We start from the raw sequence: 22,488 nt of genomic DNA, 5'->3' as shown, positions 1-22,488 counted from the left end.
ATCCCTTTCAAGACATATTGCAGCAATGAACGGCGAAGGATGGTATGTGATTCATGAATATGGAAGCGAAGAATAATTATCGTGTCCTCTTTTGGATAACCAACTAACAATTGAAATATAGGTTATTTATACTTGCGGTTGTTGTTAATGCCGTTAATTTGTTTTCACAAGTGTTTTTCACAATCATGTACTCCGATTTGGAGTGCGATTACATCAACCCCATTGAATTATGTAACAAGTTGAACCCATGGTTCATTCCAGAGGCCAGTTTACATGCATTCATAGCATTATTGTTTTTGGTCAATGGTTATTGGTTCTGTTTCTTGCTCAATTTGCCATTGTTGGCCTACAATGTCAACAAATTTTACACCAAGAACCATTTATTGGATGCTACTGAAATATTCAGAACATTATCAAAGCATAAGAAGGAAAGTTTCCTTAAATTGGGTTTCCATTTGGTGATGTTTTTCTTTTACTTGTATAGAATGATCATGGCATTGGTCAAGGATGACAATTGATTGAATTGGAGGTGAATTAATTCACGAAGAATGTGAATCAGTAGACATATGGGGAGTGTGTGTTTCTGTTTTTTTTTTAGGTGGAAGATTACAAACATGTATTAATACATCAACATTTATTGTACCAGACATAATGTAGAGTTTTGATCAATATTAACTAATACTTGACAACTGGGCTTCTTTCTCTTTCAATTTTTCATTAACATCACGCAATTTCGAAACAACTCCTGTTTCAGGACTAAATAGAACCTTCAATCGGAGCAATTGCCATTCCGCTGTTTCCAGATCATTCTTCTCTAAAAGAGTCTCGCCTTGCATTCCACGTCTCAATGTTTCGATCCGGTCACGAATCGACTTAATCCACTCGTACTCTAATTTCTTTTTGCTCTCATCCTCCCTAAGCTCACTCATTTCCATTGCCACTTTCTTACTTTGGTCCTTCACCATCAATATCCTTTGCCGTATTTGAGCTTTTTCTTTTTGGATCCTTGAAATCAAACTGGCTGTTTTCTTGAGTTGTGTTGATTTCATTCGTAGCTCATCAATTGTGTTTAACACATGCATTTTAAATTGATCGGAGTAAGCGACGTCCGAATTGAAATCCTCAATCAAGCATCGTAACGCATCAAAGAAACTTATTGCTCCTTTGTTAAGAAGTTTTTTGTTTGCCGTTTCTCCTTGTGGATAATTGCCAGTCAGAACGATTCCGTGAACGCTATCTGAATTTACAGTGAGAGGGACAGCAGGGTTAACAGAAAATTGTAAGCTTGAATCAGAGACCAAGCTGGGTATATTCTTCAGGTTTGTAGCAGAGCTTCTTTCAAACTCATGATTATGTTCTGATGACAAGTCCTGCTTTGGCTTTTCCAAAGAGCGTCGCTTCCGGCCACCTGCCCTATTCTTTTTAGGGCGGCCTCTTTTTCGCTTCTGCGGAGGAGTGTGGATGTTCAGTTCTGGTTCCCTAAATTGTGTAACAAGTTCTTTACGGGAAGTCTCGGTCTCATGAGCTTTACCCGTGTCGTCGGTCTCCAATATTGGTTGCTGTTCATCAACGATTTCCAACTTTTGTGCCTGTATCACCCTCTTACTTTATTACTTGTTAGTGTTAATTCATTAGGTTAGCACGATTTTTAAACATACCCTGACCCTCTGATTCTTGCCTGGCGCCGGATCTTTCTCTCGTGGTCGTCGAGATTACTCATAAAAGAAGATAGATGGGATGGGTGTTCTGGAGAAAACGCGCTAAATTTTAAATTATTTGCAACAATGCTACCTAAGAAAACATAAAACTCTAACGGCTTTTATTAAACAGAAAAGGGGTATAAATAGACAAATTATATAAATGTAACAAGATATGTCATACACAAGTGAATGGCGACAATAAAGAAGGAAGAAGAGGAAGTCACTTTGACCCCGTGTCCCGTATATGAGCTTGGTGATGGCGAAGTAGTGGGCCCGTTGGAAGTTGTTGGCCCATTGTTGATAGTTGATTCAGTAGGAGAGCTGTTGCTTTCGCTGTTTCCTCCACCGATAATGATCAAACCTGTTGTAGTCGCTGTGGTTGCTGTTGTGGGCGCTGAGGCTGTAGTATCTGTAGTTGTAGCCAGCACACTGCCTGTTCTAGATTCACCCGCAATTGAAGAATTGTTGCGTTGGCTGTTTGAAGAAACGGTGGAGCTGGAGAAGCTAGAAGAGCTGGAAGAGTTGCTCAGACCAGATCTAAATCCCGAAACTTGGGGTGCATCTTTAGCGGTTCCTGTCCAGCAGTATTCTTGGAAACATTTAGCACATTCTTCACTCTGTTCTTCTCCCAATCTCTCTTGTTGTCTCCTTATAATAGCACAACCAACGCAAGTAGCCCAATTTGAATCATCAGTCAAATTACCCCTGGACATAACTTCATAACCATTTCTGATGGTTCCCGTCTTTTCTGCATTGTCGTAGGCTAACTTAAAGGTGGAGAAGTTTGACAAGTAGGATTCGTGGTGATTGGATAAGTACACCACCAAAGGTACGTCGGTTTCATTCAAATCATTGTCGTTGTGAAAATCAACAATATCTGACAAGGCCGAAGCATTGCAGCCAAAAAATATTGGCTTTTCTTTCAAGTCCTCGCTCAAATATGTGTCCACTGTAGGAACATAAGGGAAGGGAGTTCCTTTTCCTTGATTGGTGAATTGCCATTTGTAGGTCTCTGTGAAGGAAGTACCGTTGGGCCAATTTTCCTTAGTATCTGCACTATTGTCAAAAGCCAAGATTACATCAACACCTCGATCACTTTGAATCAATGGATAAAATGGAACATTTTGACCGTTTTCACCACCATCAACCAACAACAAGGTATTGTTGTTAATAATGGTATCAACTTGGGCATACGATGTCTCGTAGAATGGATTTGGTTTGTATACAGCAACGTCATCTTTCGTGTCACTCACCACCGACATTATTTGATCAAAGATTGGTCTAAGGACTGTACTGACGTCGTAATCGTCCAAATTTGAAAATACTGAATTAAATACAGACGATGATGTTCCCATGACAAAACCTGCATTGTCAAAGTTTTTAACACATTGGTGTGAATCACCATCCTCAAGACTGGACCCCAAGTATTCAGTGTCGACAAAAGCATTCAATGCATCACGGTTACCCAACTCGTATGGTGATATTTCCACGATAAATGTCAGATTCGGGCTAATTACTTCGGCCTCCACAGTCTTACCATTAGCAATCAATATGGTATAAGGCATCGAGTGGTCTTTGAAGCTGGTCAAATTACGAATGCTTGACCATGTAAGGTTAGCACCACCGCTAGAATCATCCAAAAATTGATGACTCAAAGCTCTACCCCAAATGTCTGTAGCGGAGGTGTTGAACCCAGCTCTGTTTTTGTTGACAATAGCAGTACCAACTCCAGTGTAAAATCTGGCCAACTCTATCAAATCACCAGCATTTGGATCCAAAATGGAAGCTTCAAGGTCCCAAATTTGAGAAGACCCATTCAATATGTTTTCAACGGATATCCAGTCATTTAAGACTAAAGTACCCACCATCCAGGATCCCCCTGAAAGTCCCACCAAATAAGTAGATGCTTGTAAAAGGCCACCCAAAGCATTAGTGTTGGAATCTTCAAATCTGTTATCAAGCGCCAAAATTGATCCCGCACCTGCCAACATAGCTCTGTAACCACCCCCTGAAAAAGCCAAACCAATGGTTATGTTGTGTTCATCTGAATTGTCGTTAATAAATGATTCGGCATCGAAGTTGCTCAAATTGGCTCTGTTGTTTAAGAAACTGATTAAAAACTTGTTTGTCTGCTCTTGTTTAGCCTCAATATAATTCTTTTCATTGTCAGACAAGCCATCACCTTCACGTACAAGAACATCTCCAGGGCATGTAACATTGACAGGCGAGTATGGGTTTGCAACACCATCACCATCTGAGTTCAGCTCTGTTTCGTCTGTGGTTTGTGATTGGGATGATGAGCTTCCACTTGATCCCCCTCCAAATATACCGCCGAGCCAGCCCTCTATTCCACCAGCTGAGCTTGTTGATGACGCTTCCGTTGTAAATGATGCGGATTGAGAAGAAATTCTTTCAGTTTGTGAGGTGCTAGAAGGTGATAATGTGCTGCTTACCTGAATGGAGCTGGTAGATCCTCCGAATAGACCAGCATACCATGGTTGACTGGATGATGCAGAATTGGTGCCAGAAGCTTCTGTCACCGAGCTTGACAGTTGACTTTGTTGCAGTTCAGTGGATGAGGCCAGAGCAGAAGTGCTAGTTGCACCTCCAAAAATTCCTTCCCACCATGGTGTGGACGGTGTCGCACCTAATGTATTTTCCTCTTGTTGGAATGGCCACACTGCGGCATAAGCTGTAGCGAGCAAGTAGAGGTATAATAGAGTGTAGTGTTGCATCTTTGGTTGATGAGGGTATAGCTAGAGAATGGAAGGGTCTGTCAGACTTTTATATATATATGTATATTGTACCTATGATAGAGCCGTTCCATTACCATTTCTTGAGTTGCGGTTCTTGTACTTCTATTTTAAAACTTCTTTACCCCATTTGGGGAATAAATCAATGGTTGCTATTGGAGTTACATAGAAAATACACAAACTGCAAATGGGATTAAATTTTCATGTAAGGCTGCCCATTATATATTGAAACTTTTTTTCTTACTTTATGACATACTGAGTTGGTGAGAGATTAGTGTTTTGAAACAGTCAAAAATAGCCGCCTTGATTCGTCATGAATTGCTCTGGAATAAGTATCCCTCGAATATTTTGAAGACATGGAAGCTCTATCTCATTGGGAACATTTTAGGTACAGAACTCGCTTACAGAGATAATAGCTGTTTCTTTCCGGCCACATAGCTTCTATCTAGACCTCGGTAATGTGCCACAAGCTGCCTTTAGAATATGATGGGTGGAAGAAAATTTTAGACAAAGCAGTTACCGAATCAATTTCGTTACAAAGGGTTGATTTTGAGGAGCGTTAAGGGAAGGTACAATAACCGTCAACTTTCCTAATCAGGAAAGAATGCAATTAAAATATTCGGTTTTGTGTTGCGACTCAAATTAGACACATACTGGAGCATCTAGAACGCACACCAAAAAATATATCCTCTTCTACTATGATACCTGTATAATCCGAAGAGGCTTAGTACTTGACAGCCATGGAAGTGGTAAAGTAAAACCTAATTTTTAAATAAGAACAATGATTAAGCAAATTGAACTTATTGAATCGGAAGAGGGACCTTATTAATTTACAAGAGGAAGCTGATGGCTGGCGCCAACGACAGACATCAACACATATAGGCCCTCGTATTGGATGTGACAGCCCAGATTAGCTCTAGCTTGTAGGCAATATGTCTTCAAAGATGCTTACGCTTATGCACTGGCATCAATAAATTACGTTGAAGCTGCAACTAGCTTCTGAAACTTTTTCACAAAATAGTCTAGAGTAACCTTACAATCCACATATTTAGAAAATCAATAAATTTACAATTAAAATATGAACTATAAATCTATTGAGAGAAACTTTCTAACAAAATGTTTCTTTCGTCAGAGTCTTGTCCCCAGTTCTTGATGACGACACATGAAGCACCAACAACTTTTCTAGCATTTCCGTCTTGGTCTAATTTGCACAACCCAGCCCATTCACCGAGAAGCTTAGCATCAGAAACCTTGATAAGAGGAATCTTTTCTTCTGGTTCGTTACAGAGAGCTTCAATCAACTTAATGATAGCTTCCTCAGTAACTGAGTCACAAAGAACACAGAGTTGAGCTTCACGTTTGGACAAAGCTCTTGAAGCTTCACGCAAACCTCTAGCAAGACCATCGTGGACCAATGAATTTCTCAAGACAACCTTCAAAGCATCTTCAATTGAAACTGATGATTCAGCAACAACTTGTTCGGTTTCAACTTCAACTTCGATATCAGACATTTTTAATTTCTATGTTTTTGATTTTATGTGATAAATACTGCTCTGAACCTGTAGGTCTTCGTCGTCAAGTTTTATCTTGTTTTAAAAAAGGTGAAGGCAAAGTTGTGAAGGAATTGTGAGAATCAATTATTTTTCAGTTGAGAGTAGAGATGCGCGAGAGAAAAAAGAATGTATGTAGGGCTGTGACCCTTTTAAATTTATTGCACGTGATTATTTTTGATAATGCGCTTTCCACGCTCCAGGATATGCCACGAGACTAGTAATTAATCCCTGTTATCACTGAAGACAATTGTGCCTTTAAAACTATGCAGTAGGCTTCATCTTGAATATCTGGGCGCTTATATGTTGATGAATAGTAGTGTATGGAGTGCACGTCAAACATGGCACAATGGAAAAAGCAAGCATTAATGGCTTGCAAAGGGCAAAGATAGAATTTAGAGTCGTATGACGTCAAGCAAGGCCACTAGGTTGATTGTTTTCAGGGCATTTTTATGATGTCTACAATTTTAAACAAAATTGGTTGCAAATTTATTAAACACGAAAAGGTAATGTGACATTGAGAACTCACTCGCTTTAACAGTATATATAATCAAGTAGGCGTTCAATTACCTATTTTGCCTATGTAAGCCTGCAGTTGCTTCCCAACCTGAAATCATATAAATCCGAACTTTTCCATGCTACCAGAGTTGCGCTCAACAAAAATTGATCATTAGATATTACACAAATTGCTGTACACAGCGATCTCTAAATAAATTACAATTCCATTTCCTCTGCACCAAATGGAGCATGACTGTCGTCCATGTCTTCATCACTATCAATTGCATTATCGCTCATATTCTCATTGTGCTGTTCACGTAAAGCTGCCAAGCTAGTTCCAGACCCGCCACCAACAATACCTCCAATAACAGACGACCTTTTTGGTGGTATAACTGGTTGATTGTTTCTATCGTATTCATCTTCCTCGTCTTCGAAATCGACATCGAAGAAGTCATCAGTAGTTCCTGTTACCCTTTGGTATATAGACTTCACATCCGTTATGACTCCATCGTATGACAATTCAGCACTCGGAGTGTTTGTAAAGAATATTTGGTCTTGGGCGTCAGGTGTGTCTCGGAAGACAATATTGTTTTCCTGGCTTGGCTTGAAAATGTTTGATAGGTCATTTGCGATGTATGTTTTCTCGACGTACCCCACTTTACAAACAACTTCTAATTTTTCTTGGGGGAGGAAGTTTTGCAAGTGAGATCCCAATTTGAAAGAATTTGCCAAAACGGGCGTTCCCTCCTGGTTGACGACAAAATCAGTCTCATCTAGGATCTCGTCAATGTCGTTTGAGGATTCTCTCAATAACGAAGACTCCATCTTTGAATATGCTGACTCTAAATCTCTTTTTGCACGACTCAAGTCTTGTTCGACTGTTTGGCTGAACCATACAGATTGTCCCTCAGGACAGACGCCCGAATTTCCGTTTTGAATCATAACTTGAACCGAATAAGCATTTTCAGTGGGTAAAGAATGAGGTGGGAATACCACAATGGCCAGTGATTCATTATGTGATATCCATTCTTTGCAATCACGACGCACTACAGTAATCAACCTGGTGACAAAGTGTGGTTGTAATCCTTCAGTGACTTGGTTGTAGCTTGATTGTAAAAATTTGGGCAACTGGGTGGGTGAAATAATAACCTTTTCATTGATCTTGATATGAGAACCATCATCAAAGTGTGCTATTTTGGACATTGGATCAAAATCAACTAAGTTTGTGTTTAATTTGTAAGTTGTACCTGCAACTGCTGCACTACGACAAAACCCTTGAGCTAGTTCACCTGGACCTCCATACTTGGACACCATGCAAGGGAATTTACCGTAGACGTCAAAAGATGATAAGAACCTCTTGATTTTGATGAGCGCCTCTTTTGTATTGATATCTTCTTTATAACTCAATCCAATAGAGAATACAAACTCCTTTATCTGGGGATCTTCTAGTTTGAACTCCTCTGCCAAAAATTTTTGAATAGGTTCATTAGCATATGGCTTTACCCTTTGCTTATAATCTGAGTCTAATAAGATAAACTTTAAAAACTTCATCAAGTATCTCTTTGTGATGAGCGATAATGACTTATCAGTAAATATATCCTGCTTAGTTGTAGCATTGACTTTTTGTTGAAAGTCGTCGTTCTCAAACACATGAAAGTTAGATAAGGATTGAAACTCTAGGTAACGGTAGACACGTGACTTCACCAATAAGGTTAACAAATCCGATTGGCAAAACATAATCTTTGGCGTTAAATCAATACCATAATCTCTTGAATTGAATTGGTTGCTCAATTTTCCACCTGGTATGTAGATCTGGGCATCCTGAAAGTGGGGAATTTTGCCCTGGTTGACATCAGCACACCATTTCTTTAATTGTTCAATAGTCATAGTTGAGCTTGAATCACCATAGTACGGTTTGTTGTCAATATGGAGCACCTGTGTTCCTTGCCATGATAGTGCTGCAGCCAAAATACTTTCCTGAAGTCCAGTACCTACGACCAAAACATCGCATTGGTCAATTTTGAGAAACTGGTCTTGTGGCTTTTCCAACCCCGCCAAGTGCGGAATGACCGGAGGAGTGTATGAAGTACTTGGTCTACGCTCAGCCATAGATTTCCTTCTTTCCGTTCTGCTGTAGTTCATTATAATGTTATGAGTTTCGCTGGATGTACGTATTTTGTCTTGGGTGGGAGTTTCTAAGTCATAGACCTTTGGTGAATGACTACAGGTGATTGGTTCAAGGAAAGGTTTTCAATTCTTTCAAATTAGTTTGAATGCAGTCTGGCTATAGATCGATAGTTTTTGGTAAGGATATGTCAGTTTTGAATGTTTTGTTGTTGAAGCGTCGTTAAACACTACTTCACTCAACACACAGTAAACAATTTTCTTTTTTTTGACTTCGGTTATTTGTTGATAAAAAAAAAATTTTTTTTTTCTTTGAGTTCTAATTAAAGTTAATTTTTATATTAGGTGCGTCAACACGTTGCATGGGGCAAATGAACGAAACAAAGGGTTCACTACTTTTAGCATGGCAGGTGAAAGACAAACACTGTCTTGTGATTGGTGCAGGTGATGTTGCGCTTTCAAGGATACACCACTTGATTATAGCTCAGGCCAAGATAACGGTGGTTACGGGTATAACCAAGGATGTGCATCCAGAGATACTAGATCTAAATTCACAAGGCAAAATTCACAAATTGGTGTTGAGAAACTATGAGAGCGAAGACTTGAGAATGTACGAGACTGCAAGCCCGAACTTGGACTATACGAAAATTGTTCCTGGAGATCACGAAGAGGTTGCAAACCTTGTAAAAGAATCATTTGTCTGCGTGTGTTGTTGCATCGATGACTATAGTTTGAGTACCAAGATATATTACCAATGTAAGGTACTTCGTTTGCCTGTAAATATAGCAGATAAACCTCCATTGTGTGATTTCTACTTTGGAAGCATGATCAACCAGGATAACTTGCAAATTATGATTAGTACAAATGGAAAATCACCAAGGTTATCCAAACTTATAAAGGACAACATTGCAAGAGAGTTCAAAGGCGTGGATGTTAATAATGCTATTGAAAACTTGGGATTGATTAGATCGAGGCTAAGAGAGTTGATATTGATAGATGACGATTTGGTCACCATTGATACGCGTATGTCTTGGATAAAAAGCTTGACAGATTTTTTCACTATCAAACAATGGAGTAGCATCAAGTTAAATATAGAAGATGAAGGCTCACCATATAAGCAAGTGGATAAAATAATCAATTGCTTTCCGGGGTTTCCTCCTCGAGACTTTGATGAATTTGTGAAATTTATAAGTACATAACGACTAGATATCTTCGTGAACAAATAATTTGTCACCACCTCCGCCTACGTAGTCCCCTACTATATGACCGTCTCCTTTCAATTGATATTGATAACTCATTAACCCTTCCAAACCAACGGGCCCTCTCGCGTGAATTTTGTTGGTACTGATTCCGACCTCAGTTCCGAAGCCGTATCTAAATCCATCAGCAAATCTAGTAGATGCATTCCAATAAATTCCAGCAGAGTCGATACTCTTCAAGAACAAATCTGCTGTGTCCTTATTTTCAGTTATGATACATTCTGTGTGTTTGGATGAATGCTTGTTTATGTGATCAATTGCTTCCTTAACATTTTCTACAAATTTCACTGATATATCTAACGAAAGATATTCCTTGTCGAAGGAATCATCCTCTGCATCAGCAATATAATCCTGATTCAAGTCCGCAATCAATGGTTTCAATTCAGGAGTAACATGAACAACGACTTTGGTGTCGACTAGAGACTTGATAATACTCTTGATTTCATCTTTAGCGATATCCTTATTAAGCAACAACTGTTCAACAGCATTGCACCCGGCAGGATAATTTGTTTTAGAGTCAACGATTATTCTCTTGGCTTTTACTGGATCAAATTTCGAGTCAACATAGATGGAGCATATACCGTCAGCATGACCCAAAACTGGAATTTTCGTATTTGATTTGATATTGCGTACGAGTTCATTTGAACCTCTAGGAATGACCAAGTCGATGTATTTGTCTTGGTCAAGTAAATCCGCAACATCCTCTCTACTCTCAATTAGCTGAATTGCCTTGGATGGGACTTTGGAGTCAGCTAATGCCTCGGTGACAATATTACTCATTACCTTGAATGTCTGGTATGACTCCTTTCCTCCTTTCAAAATGGCAGCATTTCCAGACTTGATCGCCAATGCTGTAATATTGGCTATTACCTCAGGTCTGCTTTCAAAAATAATCAACAAGACTCCAATTGGAGCGGTGATTCTGTATAAGTTCAACCCTTCGTCGATCTTCTTAGCCAAAGTCATTTTGCCCACTGGGTCTGGTAAATTAGCAACATCCAATATACCTTGAAGCATTGAGTCAAATTTTCCCGAATTGCTTAGATCTAATCTCTTTATTAAGGATGATGAAAGGTTCTTGGCTTTGGCATTTTCTAAATCTAGCTTATTCGCATCGAGAATGGGTGATCTATTTTCTTTCAACGATTTGTAGATATTTTCCAATGCTTGTGATCTTTCTCCATTCGTGAGTACCTTGAGTTGCGCAAAGGCCGTGTTTGCTTCCTTGGCTATTGCTTCACCTGACATGATTTTGGACTAGCACTATTTACGGTTTTGAAAAAGTTGAGTCACTTGATGAAAATTTAACTACATAGCGCTACCGAATGTCTTGAGAATTGTCGCTGGTCAAAGTTGACGTAAGCCACGAACATGAAAGTTCAGTGCTGATAGGATGGTTCTGTATTGCATCTACAAAATTGTATTACATCTACACGATTGTACCACTCTCCACATATTCCCCTTTGATGTCAAACAATGTCTCAATTCAGTCCAATCTCAGTGGTTCCGAGATTGTCGCTAAAAAACTACAAAGCGCAGCCAAATTTTCGTGTCTCTGGTGATTTGAACAACGCGAAGTATCAAAACATTTCTATACTTTACCTCTTCCATAGAATTTTCCACTACACCTACGACAACGGAGTGTAGCACAAGCATACATCGTTATGTCTAATCACAAGCATTCTGCATCTTCGCAGAAAAACAACAATCCTTTTTCAGATGATGAAAATGACTTGATAGATCTTGACGTGACGAATCCGTACGCAGATTACAATCCACAACATGAGTATCCACAGGTGCTGAGCTCTAGTCAAGGGAGATCAACATTTAATCCGTTCAACGACCAATTTGTAATATCTGACGATGAGGAGGAGGAGGAAGTGACAGTGCCTAATGGCAAACCAGCAAGGTCTACCGTTAGACGAAACTCATATCTAAGCTCACATAACGATTTGCTGTCGACTACTGATTTCATAGGGACAAACACTACAGAGTATGTGAACTTGAACAGGGAACAACCTCGAGATTTCGACATAAGGCATATCTTTCAAAAGGTCAAGAGTAAAATTACCGGTCGAAATCCGGGCATCAGTGACACGAAGTCAAAAGAACCTAGAGAAATATTTATTATGAACCATGCTGCAAATTCCGGGTACAGCTACTACGGAAACCACATTTCAACCACAAAATACAATTTTGCCACGTTTTTGCCGAAATTCCTATTTGAACAGTTTAGCAAATATGCAAACTTGTTCTTTTTGTTCACATCGATAATTCAACAAGTGCCGCATGTTTCACCCACCAATCGATATACAACGATTGGTACTTTAATTGTAGTATTGTTTGTGTCGGCAATCAAGGAGATTCTGGAAGACTTGAAACGAGCTAATGCCGACAAAGAGCTAAATAATACTCGAGTCTTGGTTCTCAATCCAGTTACAGGTGACTTTGTGTTGAAAAAGTGGGTCAAGGTTCAAGTGGGAGATATAGTTAAGGTAAACAACGAAGAGCCATTTCCAGCTGATTTAATTTTAATTAGCTCTTCCGAGCCAGAGGGGCTTTGCTACATAGAAACAGCCAACCTTGATGGAGAAACCAACTTGAAGATTAAACAGTCAAGAACGGAAACGGCACATTTGAAGAGCGCTAACGATCTTGTACGAGGATTTTCAAATGCCAAAGTAATGTCTGAGCAACCAAATTCTTCATTGTACACATATGAAGGTGTTCTCAGGGGGTTTGAGAATGGTAGGGATATACCATTATCTCCAGAACAGCTATTACTAAGGGGAGCCACGTTGAGGAACACACAATGGGCCAATGGGATTGTGATTTTCACAGGTCATGAAACAAAGCTAATGAGAAATGCCACTGCAACTCCCATAAAACGTACTGACGTGGAGCGAATAATCAACCTTCAAATCATTGCGTTGTTTTGTGTATTGATTGTTCTTTCGTTGGTCTCGTCTATAGGAAATGTCATCAAGACAAAAGCCAACAGTGGTGACTTGGGTTACTTGCACTTGGAAGGAACTTCAATGGCCAAATTATTCTTTCAAGACTTGTTGACTTATTGGATTTTGTTTTCAAACTTGGTGCCTATTTCCTTGTTTGTCACAGTCGAGTTGATCAAATACTATCAAGCGTTCATGATTGGGAGTGATTTGGACATGTACTATGAGGAAACTGATACACCTACTGGAGTCAGGACATCTTCTCTTGTTGAAGAGTTAGGTCAAATCAATTACATTTTCAGCGACAAGACTGGTACATTAACCCGGAACGTGATGGAGTTCAAAGCATGCTCAATTGGAGGGAAATGTTACATTGAAGAGATTCCCGAGGATGGGCATGCACAGATTATCGATGGCATTGAAGTCGGATATCACACATTTGACGAGTTACGCTCTGACTTTACGAATAGCTCGTTCCAACAGTCAGCAATTATCAACGAATTTCTCACCTTGCTAAGCACATGTCACACTGTAATCCCCGAGGTCGATGGCCCCAATATCAAATACCAAGCAGCTTCTCCAGATGAAGGTGCCTTAGTGCAAGGTGCTGCCGATTTGGGATTCAAATTCATTGTGCGTCGGCCAAAGACTGTTACTGTTGAAAATACACTTACCCAAATGAAGTCGGAATATGAGTTGCTAAACATCTGCGAATTTAATTCTACAAGGAAAAGAATGTCAGCAATATTTCGCTGTCCAGATGGGGTTATCAGATTATTTTGTAAAGGTGCGGATACTGTTATAATGGAGCGTCTTTCACAGAGTGAACCTCAACCATTTATTGACGCTACATTGAGACATTTGGAGGACTTTGCAGCCGAAGGGTTGCGGACGCTTTGTATCGCGTCACGCATAGTTTCAGAACAAGAGTACCAACAGTGGAGTAAAAAATACTACGATGCATCTACTTCATTGCAAGACCGTGGCGACAAGATGGATGCTGTTGCTGAGCTTATCGAGACTGACTTGTTCCTTTTGGGCGCTACCGCTATTGAGGATAAATTACAAGACGGGGTACCAGAAACTATACAGACATTGCAGGATGCAGGAATTAAGATTTGGATTCTTACTGGTGATCGACAAGAAACTGCTATAAACATTGGTATGTCTTGTAAATTGTTAAGTGAAGACATGAATTTATTGATTGTCAATGAGGAAAATAAGACGGATACAAGACTAAACTTGAAGGAAAAATTAACCGCGATTCAAGAGCATCAATTTGATGGTGAAGATGGTTCTTTGGAGTCTTCGTTAGCATTGATTATTGACGGTCATTCACTAGGGTTTGCTTTGGAGCCTGATTTGGAAGACTTGTTCATCGAATTGGGATCACGTTGCAGAGCCGTTGTTTGCTGCCGTGTCTCCCCGTTGCAAAAAGCTCTTGTTGTGAAAATGGTGAAAAGGAAGAAAAAGCAGTCTTTGCTTCTTGCTATTGGTGATGGTGCCAACGATGTTTCTATGATTCAAGCTGCTCATGTTGGAGTTGGAATAAGTGGAATGGAAGGTATGCAAGCTGCAAGAAGTGCCGATGTTTCCATTGGTCAATTCAAGTATTTAAAGAAGTTGCTATTGGTCCATGGGTCTTGGTCATACCAGCGGATCTCGAATGCCATCCTATACTCATTCTATAAAAACATCGCCTTGTACATGACACAATTTTGGTTTGTTTTTGTCAATGCATTTTCAGGTCAATCGATTGCTGAGTCATGGACTCTTACATTTTACAACGTGCTTTTCACTGTGCTTCCCCCAATCGTGATGGGAGTCTTTGATCAATTTGTGAGTGCAAGGCAGTTGGTTAAGTACCCACAATTATATCAATTAGGACAACAACGCAAATTCTTTAACGTCGCCGTTTTTTGGAGTTGGATTGTCAATGGTTTCTACCACTCGGCAGTGATATTTCTTTGCTCGTTTTTCATTTACAGGTATGGTAATGTTATTTCCAGTGGCTTGACCACTGATAACTGGGCTTGGGGTGTGGCTGTGTATACTACATGTACCTTGACTACTTTAGGGAAAGCTGCCTTGGTGGTCACATTGTGGACTAAATTTACATTAATTGCTATTCCAGGCTCATTCCTCTTGTGGCTAGCTTGGTTTCCCGCGTATGCAACGATCGCTCCATTGATTAATGTTTCTGATGAGTATAGGGGAGTGTTGGCGGTAACGTATCCCTTGCTTACTTTTTGGGGAATGATTTTTGGTGTGCCAGTCTTGTGCTTGCTAAGAGATTTTGCATGGAAGTTCTACAAAAGACAAACCAGTCCCGAGACTTATCATTATGTGCAAGAGATTCAAAAGTACAACATACAAGATCATAGACCACGTATGGAACAATTCCAAAAAGCGATTAGAAAGGTCCGTCAAGTGCAAAGAATAAAGAAGCAAAGAGGGTTTGCCTTTTCACTGGCAGAAGGTAATGATCAGGAGAAGTTGATGCGGTTGTACGATACCTCCAAGAAGTAGAAGTATATTAGGTGTGTATAGGTTAGACGTTCATGATGAGATTAGGTAGCACTAAATTTCCAAAAGAGAAAAAAAATTAACTGTATGACTTATCCAAAGCACATCACTACCCAGAAATGGCTGACACTGCAGTTCAGGCAAAACCGGCCGAACCGGAAGGAGAGAAGAATTTATCGAATAAAGAACTCAAGGAGTTAAAAAAGAAGGAAAAGGCGGCAAAAAGAGCAGCTCAAAAAGAGAAAAATGGTATCACAGTAGAGCAACAACGACAACTAGCGGATGAGAAAAAGAAGCTGTCACAGTCTGCAGCATCCAACACTGCTTCTAATTTAAAGAAGCAGTTGAATCAGACTCTTATAATAACAGATAAGAAGGTGCCACATTTGTTTGGACACTTAGAAACACGCGAACAAAGGAACGCATCATCACCAGCTATTTCGCACATTGTGCATCCAGCAATCATTGCCTTGACGTTGAAGTACTCGAGTTATAATGTTGTGGGATCACTGTCGAGATTGGTCAATATGCTTCGTGTGTTTAAACAAGTCATTGCGGATTATAAAACGCCGGAAAATACTACACTAACAAGACACTTGACCGGTCATTTGTCGCATCAAATTGAGTTTCTCAAGTCTGGAAGACCATTGTCAGTGTCCATGGGAAATGCCATAAGATGGTTGAAGCAAGAAATTTCTCATGTTTCAATTGATATCTCTGAATTACAAGCAAAAGAGTTGCTCTGTCAAAAAATTGATGATTTTTTGAGAGAAAAGGTTGAACTTTCGGATCAGTTGATTGTCGAGAGCGCGGCAAAGCATGTTACCAGCGGAGCCACTATCCTAACCTATGGCCATTCTCAAGTATTGGAAGAACTTTTCAAGTTTTGTGCTGTAGAACAAGGTAAAAAATTTAACTTGGTTATAGTGGATTCAAGACCCTTATTTGAAGGAAAGAAGTTGTTACGACATCTACTGCAAACAAAATCTACGGATTCTTTAGGAGAGGAAGTTCCAATAACTCAGAAGTACATCACCATTCACTACGTTTTGCTCAATGCATTGTCGTCAACGTTATTGGACGACGTTGACTGTGTTTTCTTGGGTGCGCATGCTATGCTCTCCAATGGTCGTTTATTTTCAAGAGTTGGTACTGCAATGATTGCTATGATGTGCCACACAAGGAACATTCCTGTGTTGACATGTTGTGAGTCGATAAAGTTTTCTGATAAAGTTCAATTGGATTCGGTAACAAGTAACGAATTAGCAGATCCAAATGATTTGATAAACAATACCAATAGTAGAAAGCCGCCTCAAAAAAAGACTTTTGCTTTGGAGCAGTTCTTGAAACAGTCAAACTTGGAAAAATCAAAGGATAAAAAGGAGAGCTTTGATGAGACTAAGAATGTGGATGAGCCATTGCAAAACTGGAAAACCCTTCAAGCGTTGAACATTTTGAACATAATGTACGACTTGACACCTCCAGAGTATATAAATAAAGTGATTACTGAACTTGGTGCTTTGCCACCATCATCTGTTCCTGTCATTTTGCGTGAGTATAAAAGTACATAATAGTAAATAGAGTGTAGTGTACAAATACAATTGCAAATATACCGCGATCTTTTTCGTTCTTTTTGCCACTATTTTACAACAACAATTACATGGCAGAACAAGAGATATCATTATTAAATAAGGTGGAGCTACGAATTGCTCTCGCTGAAAGTAATTCACAATTGGAGAATGCACTAAAAATATACCTACCTCCTGTGTTGTTGAAACTAGCCAGTCCAAATGCACAAGTTCGACAATTAGTTTTCAAAATTATCCAGCATGTAATTCCAAGAATCACAGCCGCAAGAAACCTTCGATTACCAGTTGAGGCATTAATCGATCAAGTCAAGAACCCAAATTTGAGTTCGGATTTAGACTCAACATCGGTGAGATTATACTCAGCCCTATTCGTGTCGAGGGGCGTTGACAGAATTGGAGACGATGAAAAGAGAGCCCTAGTTCCTTTAGTAGTGGAGCAAATGTCAGGACTTTCGGAATCTATTGCAGCACGCACGTTTGCAATTCTATGCAAGTTGCTAAAAACTTGGAAAGTTCTTGATCCAGACTCTGATGAGTTCAAAGATCAAAGGCGAATGTTTGTTGCAGATAAAACGAATGAGCGGTATCTAGCTCTCAAAATAGCTAAGTTTATGATGTTTACTATGGAGTCCTCGACAAAGGTAACAATAGGATTAAGTAGTGACGATATAAAGTTTTTCACGTCTGACTCTGGAGTAACTTTCCAAAATAACCTGGAGCTAACTGCTACGAAACTTTCATTACTCCAATTCTTAAAATCTGGATTCACCAATGACCAGCTTGTTTTGCCATTTGTGATTGCTTCGGGAGAGCTGTCTTCGGCAATTTGTGAAGCATCGGAAAAGACACTAAAAACATTGTGCTCAAATCAAGATGAAATAACTCTTTACGGTGGAACGACCTTAGTGGACTATCTCATTGGCATCTTTTTGGATACGAATAGATCAACCCTGTATGATTGGAACCTTAGACTTAAAATTATGCAGCTCTTGTTAAAAAGTAATTCCATTGGAAAGTATAAGGACGTTATGGAAGTATGCAAAATTGGGCTAAACTCCCCTTCGCTTAAATTGAGAAAGCTTTCGACAGACCTTATTGAAAACCTTTTGAAAGCAAACAAGCATGATCCAGGATTTGAAGAGTTTACTACCGGCATTGCAAATGACCTTCGTTCAAGTCTTGCGAGTGAGGTGGTATCCAATGACAGTTCGTCTTCGTACAATTCCACGCTCTACGCCGAGAAGCGATCCAAGTATGAGACTTTGGGAAGTATTCTACAATCAGCACCGACAATATTTGTCAATGACTGGTCATATATTTTATTCTTGCTTGAAGCCATCGATCATGAGGATTCTGAGGTGAAAGTTTCCATCCAAAACGTTTTATCAAGTTTATCAAGCCATTTAAATGAGATTAGCGACTCCAATAAGTTGGCTTTACGAGAAATTGCAAGAGAATATTTTTTGAAACCCTATTCACATTCTGGTATGGGAAGATATATTCTTGTAAAGTACATGAACTTGGCATTCCCATTTGACGACGCTTTTGCAAGAATGTTGTGCATCGTTGGAACTGGTAAAGAAAATGGCCCTGAGATTTTGGAGGAGTCCAATAAGGGGTTACATCCATACTGGTTCAATCTCTTGCAAGCTAATAATGCAAACAGTTTTGCATCCACATCTTATCTATTGGGAAATAAGTCAAGAGTTGCGTTTCCAAAATTCAGCGAGTTTGTTACTACTCTCACAACCGAACTTGCTAAAAACGTTCACTCGCCATTGTTTGAAACTCTCCCTAGAGCTATCGAATTTGCAGTTCAAATTTTGGTAATGGAGGCCTTGGGTAAAAACAGGACTGTGATTGCGTTGGATGAAAATTGGTCTGTACGATTGGACAAGGCCTTGGAGCTGAATGATACAGTGAGGACATTGATGGTTGAAAAGATGAAAGATTGGAACACTAAAAAAGCTGTGAATGAGCTTTTGTCTCTCTGCTTTGATGCTCTTATTGGACAGTTCAAAAGCGATTCCGAATTTACTCCTAGTGTTTTTTATGGTCGGGCTATTGGTAAATTGCTCACTTTTTCTTCGTCTGAGATAGTCGAATCATGTTCGAATAGAGCCAACGAGTTAGCTTCTATACTTCGTCAAACCCACATGCGTGATGATTCAATGAGTGAAATCTGTAAAATATTGGGTGTCATAGGAAGCCACCCATCGAACGATGATCAGAAAGTCATGGGTCTTTTGGATCAGCTCCATGGAGTTCAAAATAAGACTGTTGCTGTTTTAGCAGAAAGTTATATTGTATCCAGAGTGTTCGCTAGAGGTAGACGTGAGGTAATTTCCTTGTTGGTTCTTGATCAATTACTTGGAGACGTTATTGAGATGTCTAAGAACCAGTCTACTTATCCTTCTGCAGTTGAGCTGATATCGCAATTGGCGATGTTTGGCACACTTAAAGAGCCTATGTCAGAAATTGTCAAGAAGTACACAACTGAATTTGAATCCAGTGCTCGGGAGAGGCTGAAAAGGTTTGACGAAAGGAGTGTCCTAGCATTGGGATACCTCGCATTATCAGAAAACCACAACATGTCCCCTGAATTGACTGAAAATGAACGAGCAATTTATGAATTCCACAACTCGAAAGAAATAGAGTCGGTTTTTGCTTCAGCTGAAGCATTTGTTATTACTTCTTCTGGGTGGGAGTCGAAGCTATTGCAGCATAAACTTGATATTCCTGACGTGGACACAAGGAGCTTGCCCAGGGGCACGTCAAGGTTGCCTGTAATTTTGAACACCATTGTTGCAGCTTGTAAAGACACCAAGCCTTCGTTGAGGCGGGCTGGTTGCATTTGGCTTTTGTCTCAAGTGCAACATTGTGGTCACTTGAAGGAAGTCAAACAGAGATCAATTGAATTGCATTATTGCTTTATGAGATTCTTAGCAGACAAGGATGAAATAGTACAAGACTCCGCTTCAAGAGGTTTGGCTTTGGTATACGAATTGGGTGATGCTGAGTTTAAAGAATTGTCAGTAAAATCTTTACTAAAGTCATTCACCCAGTCTGATGCAAATTCATACACAGCTGGAAGCATCCAAAATGACACGGCTTTATTTGAACCTGATGTTTTGAAGACCAATGATGGTTCTGTCTCAACATATAAGGATGTATTGAACTTGGCCCAAGATGCCGGGGACCCGAGTCTTGTTTACAAATTCATGTCTTTGACAAAGTCATCGGCGTTGTGGTCTTCACGTCGTGGTATTGCCTATGGGTTGGAATCCATTTTATCTCAATCATCCTTGGACCAGATGCTATCTAGTAACCCAAAGTTTGCCCAAAGACTTATTCCAAAACTCTACCGGTACAGATACGACCCTTTTACTAGTGTTTCTCAATCGATGGAGTCAATTTGGACCTCACTAGTTAGGGACCCTAACCGGATTATCAAAGAAAATTTTGATCTGATTTTGAGTGAATTGTTGACTGGTATGGGTAAAAAAGAGTGGAGGGTACGACAAGCAAGTGCCACCGCTATGAGTGACTTATTACAAATTGTCGACTTGAATCGATACGAGGCAAAGATTGAGGATATTTGGACAATGAGTTTCCGAGTAATGGATGATATAAAAGAGAGTGTTAGAAAAGAAGGGTTGAAATTGACGAAATCTTTGGTTACCGTTTTGACAAGAGCCTTGGAAAAGGATTCAAGTAACTCTGGTAGTCAGGAGATTCTAGGAAGGTTGATTCTGCTTTTGTTAGGGAATAGGGGAATCCTTTCTGACTCCCAAGACATTAAAGACTTTTCAATCAAGACTTTGTTGAAACTTTGCAAGACTAAGAGCAAGGCGTTGAAACCTTATATTGCTGATTTGATTGAAAATTTCGTCAACCTCTTCTCCACATTGGAGCCTGAGGTTGTGAACTACTTAGCACTTAATGCCAGTAATTTTAATATCGATAATCAGGAATTTGATGCAAAACGATTGCAAAATGTTGGAAAATCTCTGTTGATGGATGCCATTGAATTTTTGTTGAGTCAATTGGATGAAAAGACAATTCCTGAGTTTTTGATAAAGTTGGAACGCAGTGTCAAGCATAGTGTTGGGTTGCCTTCGAAAGTAAGTGGTTCAAAAGTCTTAATTACATTGGTTATGAATTACCACTCTCTTATGAGGCCATATGGTGCCAAGCTTTTGGAAATTGCGTCAAGTCAAATCAAAGATCGGAACAACACAGTGGCCTCTTGCTATGCTGCTGCGGCAGGGTACATTTGTCGTATTTGTCCCGTAGAAGCACTAATCAAGTACTCTGAAAAGATTGCAAAAATGTATTTTGAACCTAAGGAGACAGGAGACGAGAGGTCGAGAATATTGGCATCTAACGCAAGCAATTGTGTATCGAAATACTCTGGAGATCAGTTTAGTGTCGTTGCGTCAGCGTTTTTACCCTTGGCTTTTGTCGGTCGATGTGATCAACTAGAACCGGTGAAGCACAATTTTGAAATGGAGTGGACGGAACACACAGCTGGTGATTCGGCTATTAAGTTGTACTCGACTGAAATACTTGATCTTGTGAAGAAGTACTTGGAATGTAATGAGTTTTCAATCAGGGCCACATTGGGAAGGGCTATGTGTCATCTTTGTGTTGCATTTGGTGATTCGGGCCACTTTTCTAACCGCACCATTGAAGAGTTGATTCAGTTGTTAATCGATTCTAACAAAGGTAAGTCTTGGGAAGGTAAGGAATATGTGTTTGGCGCTTTGATTGAGTTTTCCATTTTGAATAAAGCGTACTTGTTGCGACATCGTGATTTACTTGATGGAATTGAGAAAGCAATAACAACTGAAATTAAGAGAAGAAACAAGAGGTATCAAAGATTGGCAGTACAAAGGAGTGGAAGATTTATTCACGAAATCCACGACCAAGAGCTTGTTGAGAATTATATACAAGTGATGGGGGATATTTTGCAACGTGAAGCCGGGGGCAAAGATGATGATAGTGATGAAGAAATGACTGATGCTGAAGGAGGAGCTAAAGCAGACGTAGTGAAAGAAGAGAGAGTTTTGGAGTTGTTTCATAATTTAGGGGTTGCGTTTTATTACAAGCTGGAGGGCGATGTTAAATTATCTCAATTTATATTTAAAGAGATGAGAGACATTTTTCGTTCCAGAGTTACAATAACTTGGAGGTCAAAGATCAAGATAACTGAGTTGTTTAGAAAACTTATCAAGACATTGACAAAGAGTAGTGGCGACATAGAACTTGATTTGATTGAAACTTGGAAAGTGTTGAGAGAGCAGTGTTTGAATGTTGATGCCCTTGAATCAGTGAAGTTGGAGTTTATTCGATTATCGAAAGAGTTAGTGCCAGTGTTGATTGATTCGAGCAATCAGAGACTAATAGAACTAGCCTTACAAGAGTTTTCCAGTCTCGAGAAATCAAATGTTGTCAGAGTAGAACTAGCAAGTAGAAATAATTAAGTATTAGAAGATGTATTAAAGACTATTAACTTTTATCTAAGCCTTAAAA

General features: G+C 39.6%; 10 protein-coding genes across 10 annotated transcripts; 5 read left to right on the top strand and 5 right to left on the bottom strand. All coding sequences in view use genetic code 12, as the record gives it.

The window, feature by feature from the left end:
* Positions 1-25: 25 nt before the first annotated feature.
* Positions 26-518, top strand: CORT_0C00250 (Erv14 protein; the record flags this gene model as incomplete). Its single annotated transcript, XM_003868260.1, has 2 exons — positions 26-42; positions 122-518. The coding sequence occupies 2 exons, from the start codon at positions 26-28 to the stop codon at positions 516-518; spliced, it is 414 nt and encodes a 137-aa protein (XP_003868308.1).
* A 153-nt stretch (positions 519-671) lies between these two features.
* CORT_0C00240 (hypothetical protein) lies at positions 672-1,720 on the bottom strand (the record flags this gene model as incomplete). The annotated part of the gene is made up of 2 exons (XM_003868259.1): positions 672-1,605; positions 1,659-1,720. 2 exons carry the CDS (start codon positions 1,718-1,720, stop codon positions 672-674), a joined length of 996 nt encoding a protein of 331 aa, XP_003868307.1.
* A 132-nt stretch (positions 1,721-1,852) lies between these two features.
* On the bottom strand, positions 1,853-4,435 carry CORT_0C00230 (hypothetical protein; the record flags this gene model as incomplete). Its single annotated transcript, XM_003868258.1, has 1 exon — positions 1,853-4,435. One exon carries the CDS (start codon positions 4,433-4,435, stop codon positions 1,853-1,855), a length of 2,583 nt encoding a protein of 860 aa, XP_003868306.1.
* Positions 4,436-5,544: 1,109 nt separating this feature from the next.
* On the bottom strand, positions 5,545-5,964 carry CORT_0C00220 (Rps12 acidic ribosomal protein S12; the record flags this gene model as incomplete). Its single annotated transcript, XM_003868257.1, has 1 exon — positions 5,545-5,964. One exon carries the CDS (start codon positions 5,962-5,964, stop codon positions 5,545-5,547), a length of 420 nt encoding a protein of 139 aa, XP_003868305.1.
* Positions 5,965-6,717: 753 nt separating this feature from the next.
* CORT_0C00210 (geranylgeranyltransferase regulatory component) lies at positions 6,718-8,643 on the bottom strand (the record flags this gene model as incomplete). Its single annotated transcript, XM_003868256.1, has 1 exon — positions 6,718-8,643. The coding sequence occupies one exon, from the start codon at positions 8,641-8,643 to the stop codon at positions 6,718-6,720; it is 1,926 nt and encodes a 641-aa protein (XP_003868304.1).
* A 344-nt stretch (positions 8,644-8,987) lies between these two features.
* On the top strand, positions 8,988-9,824 carry CORT_0C00200 (Met8 bifunctional dehydrogenase and ferrochelatase; the record flags this gene model as incomplete). Its single annotated transcript, XM_003868255.1, has 1 exon — positions 8,988-9,824. The coding sequence occupies one exon, from the start codon at positions 8,988-8,990 to the stop codon at positions 9,822-9,824; it is 837 nt and encodes a 278-aa protein (XP_003868303.1).
* A 3-nt stretch (positions 9,825-9,827) lies between these two features.
* On the bottom strand, positions 9,828-11,132 carry CORT_0C00190 (Pro2 gamma-glutamyl phosphate reductase; the record flags this gene model as incomplete). The annotated part of the gene is made up of 1 exon (XM_003868254.1): positions 9,828-11,132. One exon carries the CDS (start codon positions 11,130-11,132, stop codon positions 9,828-9,830), a length of 1,305 nt encoding a protein of 434 aa, XP_003868302.1.
* A 416-nt stretch (positions 11,133-11,548) lies between these two features.
* CORT_0C00180 (Drs2 protein) lies at positions 11,549-15,367 on the top strand (the record flags this gene model as incomplete). The annotated part of the gene is made up of 1 exon (XM_003868253.1): positions 11,549-15,367. The coding sequence occupies one exon, from the start codon at positions 11,549-11,551 to the stop codon at positions 15,365-15,367; it is 3,819 nt and encodes a 1,272-aa protein (XP_003868301.1).
* Positions 15,368-15,483: 116 nt separating this feature from the next.
* CORT_0C00170 (Gcd2 translation initiation factor) lies at positions 15,484-16,935 on the top strand (the record flags this gene model as incomplete). The annotated part of the gene is made up of 1 exon (XM_003868252.1): positions 15,484-16,935. One exon carries the CDS (start codon positions 15,484-15,486, stop codon positions 16,933-16,935), a length of 1,452 nt encoding a protein of 483 aa, XP_003868300.1.
* Positions 16,936-17,024: 89 nt separating this feature from the next.
* CORT_0C00160 (Ecm29 protein) lies at positions 17,025-22,439 on the top strand (the record flags this gene model as incomplete). Its single annotated transcript, XM_003868251.1, has 1 exon — positions 17,025-22,439. The coding sequence occupies one exon, from the start codon at positions 17,025-17,027 to the stop codon at positions 22,437-22,439; it is 5,415 nt and encodes a 1,804-aa protein (XP_003868299.1).
* Between the last annotated feature and the right edge of the window lie 49 nt (positions 22,440-22,488).

This window comes from Candida orthopsilosis (genome assembly GCF_000315875.1).
Source record: "Candida orthopsilosis Co 90-125, chromosome 3 draft sequence".
Lineage (NCBI taxonomy): Eukaryota > Fungi > Ascomycota > Pichiomycetes > Serinales > Debaryomycetaceae > Lodderomyces > Lodderomyces orthopsilosis.
Note: the sequence above shows the minus strand (reverse complement) of the source record. Positions and strands in the feature narration are given on the sequence as shown.